At 35.5% G+C, this 13,232-nt stretch overlaps 1 protein-coding gene across 2 annotated transcripts in view; it reads right to left on the reverse strand.

Moving 5' to 3' along the window:
- TPP2 (tripeptidyl peptidase 2) overlaps window positions 1-13,232 on the reverse strand; it is a 53,557-nt gene that overhangs the window by 3,825 nt on the left and 36,500 nt on the right. For both annotated transcript variants that reach the window (XM_015634157.3, XM_015634147.3), the window contains 5 exons: window positions 9,133-9,284; window positions 8,948-9,044; window positions 8,015-8,145; window positions 6,488-6,695; window positions 141-260 (listed from right to left, as the gene is read on the reverse strand). In XM_015634157.3, the coding sequence (XP_015489643.1) occupies window positions 141-260; window positions 6,488-6,695; window positions 8,015-8,145; window positions 8,948-9,044; window positions 9,133-9,284 (708 nt within the window). The remainder of the gene's footprint in view (window positions 1-140; window positions 261-6,487; window positions 6,696-8,014; window positions 8,146-8,947; window positions 9,045-9,132; window positions 9,285-13,232) is intronic.

Genomic DNA, 13,232 nt, shown 5'->3' on the forward strand with positions numbered 1-13,232 from the left:
AATCTGGATAAAGTTAAGACGTTACATTTAGTGCTTTCTAAAATGAGAAGAGTACAAAAAATTCCAGAGGACTTATCTTTTACTTCTGAAAGCTTACACAGCATGAACGCAGCCCCATTACTTGACCAAAAGCTCCTTACCTGAATGCAGTTTTTTAAGTTGTCCTTTGTTGGCTTTTCTTCTGCAAGTTTTGTGGCAAACTTGAGACCTCTTCCATACATTTTATTTACCAATGCATGCTTATAGGCAAAAGTCAAAACCTACAATGCAAATTAAAAACACCAAAGTAAATTAGGTATTTTAGTATCTTACAAGGCTTCAAGTAATATCAAACTCTGTTCAGGTAGCAGGTAAAACACTCACATGAGATATTTGCAGTATAGCATGATTCACAGTAGTAATCATAAACATGAACTTCCTAGAGACTATTTCTGACTTTGCAAACATATTTGACTTCAGAACTTATGTAACACAAATGTCACTATTTTAATTTTTTGTCACATTTCTGGCTTCTTTGGATTTTCATTCTCTACAGGCAACTATATAGCACATTAAAAAGGTAACTAAAGAATCACCAACCAAGCAGGTATATTTTTGACCCAGAGAAGCAAAAAGCAAATTGAGAATTTTAATTCCTAGGTAGTCACAAACTTACTGCAGAAACAAGTATGAATGTACACAGTGAATGATATATACAGACAAAGACAGAGAAATGTACATAATTATAAACAAGCAATGAAGACAGGTAAGCATGAAGACAAGCCTCAGGTTTTAGGTCAGCTCCTCACTATTGGTAATTTTTTAAGAAGAGAGTATAAAAAAACCTCCTTCTTGATAATATCATTTCTAAAAAAACCACCTTACAGTCCTTACCAATGCAGTAGTTCATGTGAGAAAATGAATGTGTCTACCTAATGTAAAACAGATCAGGTTCTTAATACCTAAACACTGACAGCGTTCAGGGTGTTGCCAGAGGGTTCAAACCATTTCACCAGCTGCAGCACTAAGAATTAGAGCAATCAAGACACTTTCATATATTCCCTTTGGAACACTCATAGTGAAACAAGGTATTTTTTATTTTTTACTGAAGAGTGACATAGCAGTAAAGTTGGTGAATATGGCAGTGTGTCTGTTGTTGGCAGTGTTTATGAAATCTTTTTTTAGAGCTTGCTATTCATTTTCCCTCATTCATTACATTTTTCCTTTGCTCTGACTCCACGATAAAAGTTGAAGATTTCCCACTTAAAATATCCCATTAAGAAAAGCTAATAAAAACCCTTCAAGGATGTTCAGAAATATGTTTTGCATTGCAGAAAAAAATAAAATATTTCTCAAGAATATAAACATTACGGAACCAGAGATCTCAATCTTGCAAGGAGTGAAGGACCTGTGTAGTTTTAGCAGCCCGAACACTTCCACCTAATGTTAATCACATGCACAAGATTTTGCAGGATCAAGAAATAGTTAAAATATAAAAAAGAAATAAACTTAATTATCAAGCAAGTCAAGGATTAATTTTGAAGCTTCAAGATACTATGCCAAAGTACTCAAGAGCTGCTCATTCTTCTTCTGTCTTCAAATACTTCTTTTACTGTGTTGAAATATTCACTTAAGCTGTTGTAGCTTACAACACACACATATATGCAACAATGAGCATACAGCACCATTCACATATACAATTTTCCAAATATTGCTATTGGAAAAATACTCTGCATGCTGCATTCTCAATCCAATTATTTTGGATATTTTCCTAAAGCAAAACAAATTAGCAAACATTTCTAAATAACTGTTCAGTGGATCCATTAGCAGACTTAGTTGGCTAAACTAAGCTTAAAAAAAAAAAATTGTCTTCTGGAAAAGATGATAGAACCACAAAACAAAACAAAACAAAAAAACCAAAACCAAAAAAAAGTCAAATGAAAAATGCATTGGAGCTCTCAGCAAATATAACATTTCGGAGGCTAACCAGAAATAATGTCACTGCTCTATGAAGAAAGCTCTTACCTGACCCTGTAAGTTTTGAATGGTTATTGAACATCAGTGATAAAGGCAGGAGGAAAGCCACTTGACAGCATTTCTTTCGTAACAGGGCTTCCTAGAGTTTTTGTGGCAAGAAAACAAAGCATTTTACGAAATACCCTTGCTCCAGCCAAATAAAAGGTTGGGTATTTCTAAATGAGAAAAAAGTTCTCTGCTGAACCAAAAGGTTGAAAGCAATGCTCCAAGAGCTCTTGACATAAGACAATAATTTGTGTCTTAGTGTTTGTAAAAAAACCCCCAATCAACTGTATACAAGTTCAGCAAAACTACTAAAAATTCATTAGCACTTAAGAAGCTATGAACAATGCATGACTTGCTTTAAAATCAGAATTTGTTTACAAACAAAAGATGTTAGGTAAGAAATAGTACTTTACAGCTTGTACGCATATTGGCCAAATTAAGCCTTATAGATAAAATATTGCAAGCTTTGTAAGATCACAGAAATAAAGGTTATGATTCTTTGATATGTGTAAGGAAAATGTAAGGAGTTCTACTAAGATATAACAGAGAAAACAGCTGCTATCTGAATATATAAAACCACCAACTAAACCTATTTGTAGTATCCAAAACCAAATTGTTAGATGAAAGAATAGTAATGGCTTCAAAGTATTTGATATTATTTCATAACTATGTAATGAAGAAGGCCAGCTTTTGTGTAACAAGCAATACAGGTCAGAAATTGTAGAGAGCAACAGAAGTATATTGACAAAAGGCAATGCATACTTCTAGGGTACTGGGGGGGGAAAAAAAAATTGTTAGATACTTTATCCCCAAACTAATGGTCTGGAATACCACAATGTGCTAGGAGCCAGACCCATGAAAGTGTTTGGATGTCCACCTCCTAACTAGCTGCCTAACTTGCCATTGGTTACAAAGATTCATATTTAGGACAGTAAAATGCTGGAATGATCTCTCTGAAGACATTTGCGGGGCTGAAGTATTTAAAAGCTAGAAAACACTCTTTAAAATGCATGTTTAAATCCAGAAATACCAAAACACCTAATGAAACTTTTCTAGTGTTCTAATGTTGTCACCTATGGAAACAGACTTGTATAATCAATTAATTAATCATTTAAAGAGCTGATTAAAATATACCTATGTTTACATATAGTTAAATTACTAGGTTAAACAATACAATCTCTAGTAACATGCTCCAGCTATTTGTAAGAATACTGAAGTTGTAATGTTGACAATTTCCAACAAATGAGTTTTTTAGGCTCATATACATCTATAGTAATAAACTAGGCTTTCTTAGCTAAGTTTGATTATTCTCTGCTCTATTAACTGCCCTATTACAAATAAAAATTACATTAATAAAAAAAAAAAAAAAAAGAACCCATATTTTTGAGCAAAGGGAGTTAAGGGAATCCAGCAACACATTTCTGGCAGTGACTGAATATAATCAGCTGGAAGAGAAAGCTGCACCTGACAATGCAAACAGTATCAGGAAAACCAGTCCAGGCTAAAGATGTTTAAAAGGTAAGATGGAAAGGCGTGGGCTTTTACTTATTTTTAAGTGTGACTTTTGGCTTTTCCTCCACGGCTAACAAAGGTTGAGGGGCATTACATTCCACAGACCGGTCATTCCCAATAATAAACACACAGCATCCTACTACTCTCCTGTAGCAGTTGTGTTTAAAACTGAGGACTCTAGTCTACAAAATTTAAAGCCATGTCCTAGGAAAAAGGACTAAAGTACTATCATAAACATGTTAGCATAATCAATCAACTACTTGATGCATAAAGCTGTCTTAACTGGAATTCATTTGAAAACTTGTGTACACAGGAGACATAAATATTTTCTTTCAAGTTTAGTTGAAAATGAATCTTCAGACAATAGCTGAAAGTATGAACAAGGGCACTTATTATCAAAATTAAAGTTACTTCCCCACATACTTGCTACAATATGGCAACAAGCAGGTTACTTCAATGACAAACAGACAATTCAAAGAACTACCAAATGCCCTGTGGTGTCCAGACACTACATCTGCAGAGGAGAGATGAAACAAGGGACAGTACTTTATTTATGAGAACATGAGAAGAAACACACAGAAAACTGATGCTGCTCCTGATTCCTCTTTAGAAACAATCAAAAAAATTATCTCTCTTGGTTTTCAAAAATTTAGCCTTTTAATTACTGACAGCTGCATCAACTTTATAGGAAGCTTAGAACTAAGCACACTTAGAGCAATGCTTCTATCTAAAGTCATATATATACATATAATTGAATGATCAGTGCAGTATTTAAATGCCTGATTTCCATCCTTATTCACCCAGATGTTCCATCTTTTGAATGGCAATATTATACAGCCATGTCTACATAAAACAAGAGCTCCACACTTTCAACTCCAACTTCAGAAACTGTCTCTTGGCACCTCTCCTTTGAAGGACATCCATGCAAGTTCTATCCCCTATCTGACTTGACTGCTCCACTTTGAACCTGTGCTGGTATAAGATGGGCTAATTAATTTTCTTCACAGTAGCTGGGATGCGGCTGTGTTTTTTATTTGTGCTGCAAAGAGTGTTGATAACTCAGAAATGTTTTAGCTGTTGCTGAGCAGTGCTTGCAGAGTCCAGACCTTTTCTGCATCTCATTCCACTCCACCAGTGAGAAGACTGGTGGTGCACAAGGAGATGGGAATGGACACAGCCAGGACAGCTGACCCTAACTGACCACAGGGATATCCCACACCATATGACACCGTTATCAGCACATAAAGTTGAGTAAGGAGAAAGGGAGAAGGTTTGGAGTGATGGTGTTTGTCTTCCCAAATCATGGCTGCATATGATGGAGCCTGGCTTTCCTGGAAATGGCTGAATACCTGCAAGCCCATGGGAAGTGGTGAATTAATTCCTTGTTTTGTTTTGCTTCTGTGCAACGCTTTTGTTTTATCTACGGAACTGTTGTTTTTTGCACGCTGTGAGTAGCTCTGTAGGTCTCATGACAGTCAATCAGTTTGGATTTCAATTTGAGTCATAAAACTCAAAAAAGTAGGAAAAAGAAGACAAATGTACTACATAAACAGGATGGAAGTTATTTCCATATGAAATACTACAAAAATCTAGAGAAGTTTTGATCTTCAATACAGAAGAATCAGAGCAAAACCTGAATATACACCTTGACAACTCCATGGTTAAGACAGTCAAAGAGAGAGGTTCAACTCCTAATCCGTAGAACTCAAAGCAGAGTTAATTATGCCAGGCCCAGAGCATGCAGCTCAACAATGCTATCTTGTCTTGAAATAAAAGCCAAAGAGTGAAAATCTCAACAAAATGTCTATACTGGCATTCTTCCACTAAAATTATTCCCCTCAGCTTTAAAAAATAAAACAGGAGACAGAAGTAAACCAGGGGTTACTATGCTGGAACAAAGTACTGCATTTACAGACAGACAGCAAGAAAATCATGTGCCAAACAATATGACTGAAGCACAAAATCCACTACATGATATTACCGTCAGTTAACAATTAGAAGAGATATGCTGAAAAGATGTATGTGTACAAGGACATAAACATTAAGGCAAGGAGGGTAAGCATCATCAACCTTCTTGACCAGGCCTCCACCTAAACCATGAGTTCTTACAGAAAGTTTGTCTACTGTCAAGGAAGTTAAAGGTTTTATTTTGTTTTTTCCTCTACTCTTAAAAGGTCTTCTTTAGTAACCATCTGAAGTGCTTTGGTAATTTTACATTACCATCAACAAACATCCTGGTCACTCCATCTTCCACTAAAACACAGCCATATATGATAGTTAAGCTCAGAAGCTAATTAACATCAAAAGCTCAAAAGTTAAAAATAAAAAGACATAACCTCTCTAAATTAAAAGCTACACAACTAATCTCCAACAATGGATTATTTTTTCCCTTCTGTAATTGCCATCTTGAATGAAGGAGAAAAAAAATTCAGCTCTCAAGATCAGGAACTCTGAAATGTCAGGGAAGTCTGTGCTAATAAATATGTAAGCGTAATTATTTCCAAGGGTTTCTTCCTTTACCTCTACAGACATTATTGGCAGCAAAACACAAAACTTCTCTTGCTCATAGTGTGGAAGAGGCTACAGCATGCAGGACTGAACAGGGTAGGGATGCTGCACACTTCTGTGTGTACAGCTACACACAGCACAGAGGTTAATCAAAAACATTCCCTCGAAAGTACAGAAAGCAACAATTCAATAAAGGAAGCAGTTTTTTTGTGGAAATCTGGTACTGTCTTACACCCTTCCCTTAACCTCTACATTCACTTGAACAGAGATGGGCTTACCATGGATTTGACAGGCCTAGCAAAACCTCTCTGGAAAAAGGTCATAAAGGAAGCACAACATATGGGGACATCATGGAAAAGTAGGATGCAGGAATGTACAAGGCTGTGCACATAAAGGCAGTGCATAATTCCAGAAGAAACCATTAGAAAACCCAACATGCAAATAAAAAAAAAAACTGGTCTCTTACCTTGCTGTCAAAAAGATCAGTCCATTTTGTTGTTTCCCAGAATGTTTCTGTCAATGCTTCTGAGCAGCTCTCATGATCCTCATCTTTGCCTTCTGCATCACTGGAAGCAGCCCCTTCTTGGGCCTGCAGATGAAGAAGCTGGTCAGCCAGCGCACTTCCCTTTCGACAAAGTGCATCCACTAAAGTACTCTTCTGTTTTTCCATTTCACTAGGGAGAAAAAAATCCAGTATGAAAAATGTTTAGAATCTTCTGCAGATACCTCCTTAAGAACAGAAACAGTGCTAACTCAGTTTAAACTAAAAAAGTTTATGGCTGTACACAAGACTATTTACTGTAAATTGAACTACTCATAAAAGATTACCTAAAGACACTATGCATTAAAGATACTCAATCATTCTTGAAGTATTAAATGCCTTAGATGACTTAAGGTAAGGGCAACTCAGGATTCTAAAAGAAAGTCAGCACCTAGAAATACAGCTTTATAGTTCCTGGCATTATAAACAGAAAGTCGAATCCACCACTAAGATAAGCAGATATAGTTCTGCTGACTTCAAAGGAATTGCATCCATTTAAAGCACCATTGAATTTGGTGTTCAATTTCAGATGTTATATTCAAAACACATGACCTAATGGATCACTTTACCAAGAAATGTTTAGAATTAAATTTATTATGTCAAGGCTTTGCTTTTATATCAGTAATTCTAGAATTACACACAAATCTGGATTCAGGATAGCTAGAACACACAGACTAGCTTTATAATTGAAATCTGATATTTTATAAATAATCAACAAAGATACATCTCCCATTTTAAGGGCCTAATATTCAGATCTGCTGTTCTGTTACTAAAACAGCACCATGCTACACACAGCAAAATCCATCACTTAATTCTCCAGACTAAGGTGTCACATTCAAAATACTATCTCCCTAAGAATATATATACTGACAGAACAGAGGAACAATCTAAAACTAAAGAACAATAGGTCTCAAAAATATTCTGAGGCATGATCATCACACTTTTCACAAATGAAATCTCTTGGAAGCAGTTACTTCTTAGGCTGATGTCAATTTTGTCTTTAAATATAAACGGGAAAGGTTGCAAAATATAAAGAAAAGGCAAGTAGCATTCAAAACAGATACTTGTACTAATACTTCAGGGTCTCTCTGTGCTTAGATTAAGCTTGATACAACAACTTAATATCCCATTTTTCTGATACATTTAACTCCTGGAAGAATTCTTGTTTATTTTATTGAATTAAAAAACCCCAAACAATAAAAAAAAACAAACCAAAAAACAAAACAAAACAAAAAAACCCCAGAAAACAAAAAAAGTTTCTATGTCCCTGGATTCCTGGAGATATAATAAGAGAACACAACAACTGTGTAGTCTTATTTTAAATTGCTCATGCCACAAAAAAACCCCCACAAATTATCAAAAAGGTTGCAGTCATTCCATTTCTTACATGCAGAGACAAATTACACAGACTACAGAAATAGGATGCAGGAAAATTATTTACTGGGTAGGTACTTTTTTATAGTAGTTGCATCAGGCCTGGGATCAGTCTTCATGGCAAAATACACTGCTAATGCTGTTTGATCAATATGAGAGATTACTGTATTTGCAGCTTCAACAATTTCATCAAGTCTTTTCATTCGTTCCTAAAAGAAGAACAAAGATGCTCAGCACCATGAAATCACACTACTTCGTTGTTGATTCTACTAACATTAGGGTGACTGTAAAGCTATGCAGAAATAACATTTGGTAATTCAGCATGTTCTTTTCTCCACTTCATTCAAATTTTGCTTAAAACACCCCAGAAGGTTTTCAAGATTTCCTTCATACTTAGTCCATTTCACTGAAAACAAACTGTGAAATATGAGGTTGGACTATGCAAAATGCAGCCTTTACAGAAAGAAAATCACCTTTCAGTACAAATCAGTATTCTTATACAATGTAGCAGTTATTAAATTCAGAAATAAATATAAAATAAGAACTAGAATCATAAAGAAAAGAAAAATATTCAAGCTAGTGGCATATGCAAAAGGTGTTTGTCTTCAAGATAAAAAAAAAAACACATGTAAACTCTTCTGTTGACAGTTCCCATTTTTGAGGACGAGGAGGGAAGCTGGATTTAGCTGTGACACTTTAGAGGGTTAGTGTCCTCAGCTGAGTCATTCTGTTAGGAGAAATTACCAGTCCAGAAGAGGAACAGAATAGGATGTGTGTTTGTCTTAGTAGCCACCATTCAGAATAAAACTGTTGTAGACTAAGTAAGTAATTTATTATTTTGTAGGGTTAAGTAAATCACAGTTGAGAGGCACCTGTCACTCTAATTAGAAATTTCTGCTTTTTAATACCGAGTACAGTCACTTCAAATTCAAATCTGCACAAAGAAAGACTTAGTTCATTAGGCTATATGAGCGTGTTGAGACAAATCAAGTTTACGAAGTGTTAAATAACCTTTTCAGAATCCAGCTGATGAAGTCTTGCAACATACAGAGGAAGATGATTAGGAAATGCTTCTTTCAACTCACTATACATGTCAGTGGTATCCAGCCTAGAAGAGAGGAGGATATAGCATGAAAGTACAGATTCTGAGTATTTTTGTGAACTTCAAACTTGTGCAATAATGACAGCAGACATACTTGGTCATCCACTGTATTTTTAGGTCTCTTAAAGCTTCAGCAAATTCTTCTTTTGCATCTTTTTCTTTTTCCTGTTCTTTTTCTTTCTCTTTGCTGCCATTTTTACTCTTTGATGGTGACGGTATCAGATGATAATGAACAGTAAGGACATCCTGGAGGTGGGAAAAGAGACACATACTCAGAGGGATACAGTACACTTTTTTTGATGTCATATGAAAGCTAAATCATAGCCAGCACTTACTCTGAGCTACACATACAGTAGGTAAGGGTTCTGAGAGTAAAGATATTAGACAGTAAAAATTCAGGAACTGCTTTAAGTTTTTATACTAAGCAATGCAAGGATGTAAATATTAGAACAGCACATTAGGTATAAGAAAAGAAAACCTAAAATTTAGCCACTGTGACATTTTTACATTCACATAATTTTACATAATATTAGTTAGGGAATAAGGAAGGTGCTTTTCTGTTTGTTTGTTGATAAAAAAGCAAATAACTTGGTTAAAAGGATAAGAGAAAAAAAGATAGAGATCCTATCCTACAAATATGGCAATAAATGAATAAAGATGGCAGAATTCTAAAAAATAGTACCACAGTAGGATAAACATGAAACATGTCACAGGATATGTTTGTTCCTCCCAAGATACTATTTCTTCCATGTGCATACTGAATTAGCTGATGCATCCACAGTCAACTGATTTCCAGTTTGCTGTCACAGTTTCCAGTTTCACCTGTATCTCAGTTCTAATTAAGTAGACACAACAGTAAGATTTTTTTTTAAACCTTAAATGGTAGCATAGAAATATCATTATAGTTTGAGTTCATGCTACACTAATCAATAACCACCATGAGAAAACCAGTTACAGTTATTTAAAAGGAAAATCCTAACTCAGACCATGTTCTTGAAGTCTATTTCCTGAAAATTTACATATAAATTTGCAAATAAGGTAGCATTAGGTTCCATCCAGGGCTTCTGAAACATCAAACTGCTGGGTGAGGCCATTTGATCATTTTGGTTTTAATGTTGCAATCTTTAAACAAGCCTCTCCCTAAACAGCGAGGGCATGTGTCCCATTACTTCACATACCAGATACTTCACAGTGAAGACCACATAAGATTAAATTGTCTAGATACCACTACTCTGTTGCAAATTATTAAGCTTCATATTCAATTACTGTGGCAATTTAATTATTCTCACCAATTATTCCAGAATACATTTGTGGGAATGCTTCCCATAAACAAGATCAGCATTGTGTTGCAAAATAAACACCTTGTATACAAGATGGAGTTAAAGTTATTTAAATACTAAATAAAATGGTGACAGAAACTGCAATAATGGACTTCAACACTACACTTCTGAAACATTCAAAAACCATGCTGCAAAAAAATTTTATTTGAACTTTTAGCTCAAACAAACCGGCATCTTGCTGTGGGTTACTGAACAATACTGGTAAAAATGACTTAAATATTCCCTTAAAACAATTTGTACAGCTACTTAATATGTAATCACAGAATCACAATATGGACATTTTAATACTTTTTTTTGAAAACTAGTTTAGATAACTAATCTGCATTAAAGTGTAGTTTTCACAGGAACTAGCTCCACACATGCATTGCAAGTATGAAGTGCTGACAACCAGTCAATACACCTAAAAGAACCTCCAACAAGACCTAGGCCAAAGCATGACAAAACAGGTCATGGAAGTAAGTGCACACAGGAAGATACAGAGGTCAGGAACATGGTGAGGGGATGACTAAGGGAATTAGAATAGTAGAAAGCAACAATATAGTTCACTAAAGCAAACCAAACATTAAAAAGTCTAAGAAGCTAGTTCAGCACAAAAATCTTAATTTACAGTATTTTCTAAAAGACATCTTCTACTGAGACTATTTTCCTAAGAAAGAAACCTGGCTTTCTAAGAAATATTCTTCCAAGGGTTGAGGATTTCCTTTTTGAAAGTTCATTTTCATTTCACCTGCAGCATATTTTTGGAGTTATGTATCTAGATGATCTCTGCATTCTCAAGCCTTATCTATATGAGAAGGCTCTACAACTCTTGTTTAAGTTTCAAACCAAACATAATTGGATTAACAAAATCTCACTTATGTGACTGAACACTTGCATTTTGAGAGATTAACCCTATGTCACTAAATCATCAACAGTAAAATGTCATCTCCCCATTCTCTCACATAGGTACTACTTTTGGTCTCATGAGGTTCTGCAAGCCTTACAAGCTATGACCACAGAAAGGAAAACAATGAGCTTCAGACCCAGGCACCCTCCTCTCAAAAGAGCTGACAGAGCAGACTTCTCCACAGACCTCAAAGTAATTTCATGGGATAAATAAAGTCTGGGTTTTTATCACATTTACCTAACTATTACAGGGCATTAAGATGAACTGAAGGCTTCTTTATTTATCTGCAAACACTAGGATCCTTGATAATACTTGGCAACTCCCTAGGTACCAGAAGATCTCAGAATGGCACTGTCATTGCCATTACAGAAATATTCATCATTAGAGATTAAGGAGAAGAAAGGCAGCTCTTTCCAACCTGTTTTCTTATTCAAATTTCTCTCTGTGCGGAACAGAATTCCTAGAGTAGTGTACTGGATTTCAATTTTACATATAACTATAAGAAGATAGAGAGCTATAGACAGAGAGCAAGTGAGCATATTATCCACTGAAAATATTACTTTAAGGAAACTTTCAATTTTATCCACTAAAAAGAAATGCAGTATTGGGAAATTGCAAAGCATAGAGGATAGGCACTTTGGTCAATGTACTCTGTGGCGTCACATAAGCTTCACTGGGTTTACTTTTAACTGAACTACAAACTACACACATAAACAAGCACAGTGCCATCAAAACAGGCACCTCTTCAAAGACCTTAATTAACAGTGAACTTGGCTTCAAGATTTCAATTTAGATTTCTCTCTGGTGTTTTAACATCTAGTACTTTATATGTAAAACACATAAAATGATTGTTATTTGTACTTCAAAGCATTCACAGCAAAACTAACCACAGGAAAAAAAGTTCCCTCCAGGAACAGATTCAAGGTCTCATTTTCCATTTAATAAGTATCTTCATATTAATGCCTACCTGCACATACAGATGAATATACATATGGAATTTGAATCTGCTTTAAGACACATACAATTTGTGCAGTGTTGCTTATTTTTATAGCAATTTATCTCATTTAATGGGAAATTAATTAAGTTTCTTGAAGTCACCAGGCAGGCTTACACAAAATTGTATCAGACACATACCTCATCCTATTTTTGAATGCCTCATGATGAAACAGGGATAGTGTCTTAATGCTCAAAGGCAGTCACCCTTTTACATGTGACTTCACAATGGTATTTATTAGTCTTGCACTAGTACTTATCAATATCTGCATAATACATTTCTTGCTTTAAATTGGAAGAAAGGATAGCAGAATAGGGAAAGAGGTGTAGAAACTTTCCATCCCTTGGCTAATTGTTACACACTGCTGTTCAAAAGCTGCATTATGTAAACCAACAAAAAATTATTCTTACAGACCCAAAAAAGTCAATTGTATGTTTTTCATTCTAACTATGTTCTGAACAAAGCTTGGACACAAGGGGAAAAAGTTAACAGATTGTAACTGCATTACAAATTAAAACAAAGACACTATTTCATTATGTGGAGAGAACCCCTTGACATTTTTGTACAGTTGTAAAAGTATAAATTATCTTTGGAAAACTAGGCTGTTACTTCCTGGCATAAGCACAAACTGTTTTTATGTAAAACAGAGATGCAGTCAGGTGGATTGAAACCTGCTGAATATCTGGGTCCAGAAGGTGGTCAGTGACAGCAGTTGGAGGCCACTAACTGTGTGCCCCAGGGGTCAATTCTGGATTGAACCCTGTCTGATGTCTTCACTGATTACCTGAACAATGGGGCAGAAGGCACCTTCAGCATGTTTGCTAGTGGCACCAAACTGGGAGGAGTGGCTGATATGCCAGGGAGTCTGCTGCCATCCAGAGGGACCTCAAAAGGCTGCAGAAATGGGCTCAACAGGAGCCTCATGAAGTTCAACAAAGAGAAGTGCAAGATCTGGAAAAGAATAAATCCAGGCA

Source organism: Parus major, chromosome 1 (assembly GCF_001522545.3).
Source record: "Parus major isolate Abel chromosome 1, Parus_major1.1, whole genome shotgun sequence".
Taxonomy (NCBI): Eukaryota; Metazoa; Chordata; class Aves; order Passeriformes; family Paridae; genus Parus; species Parus major.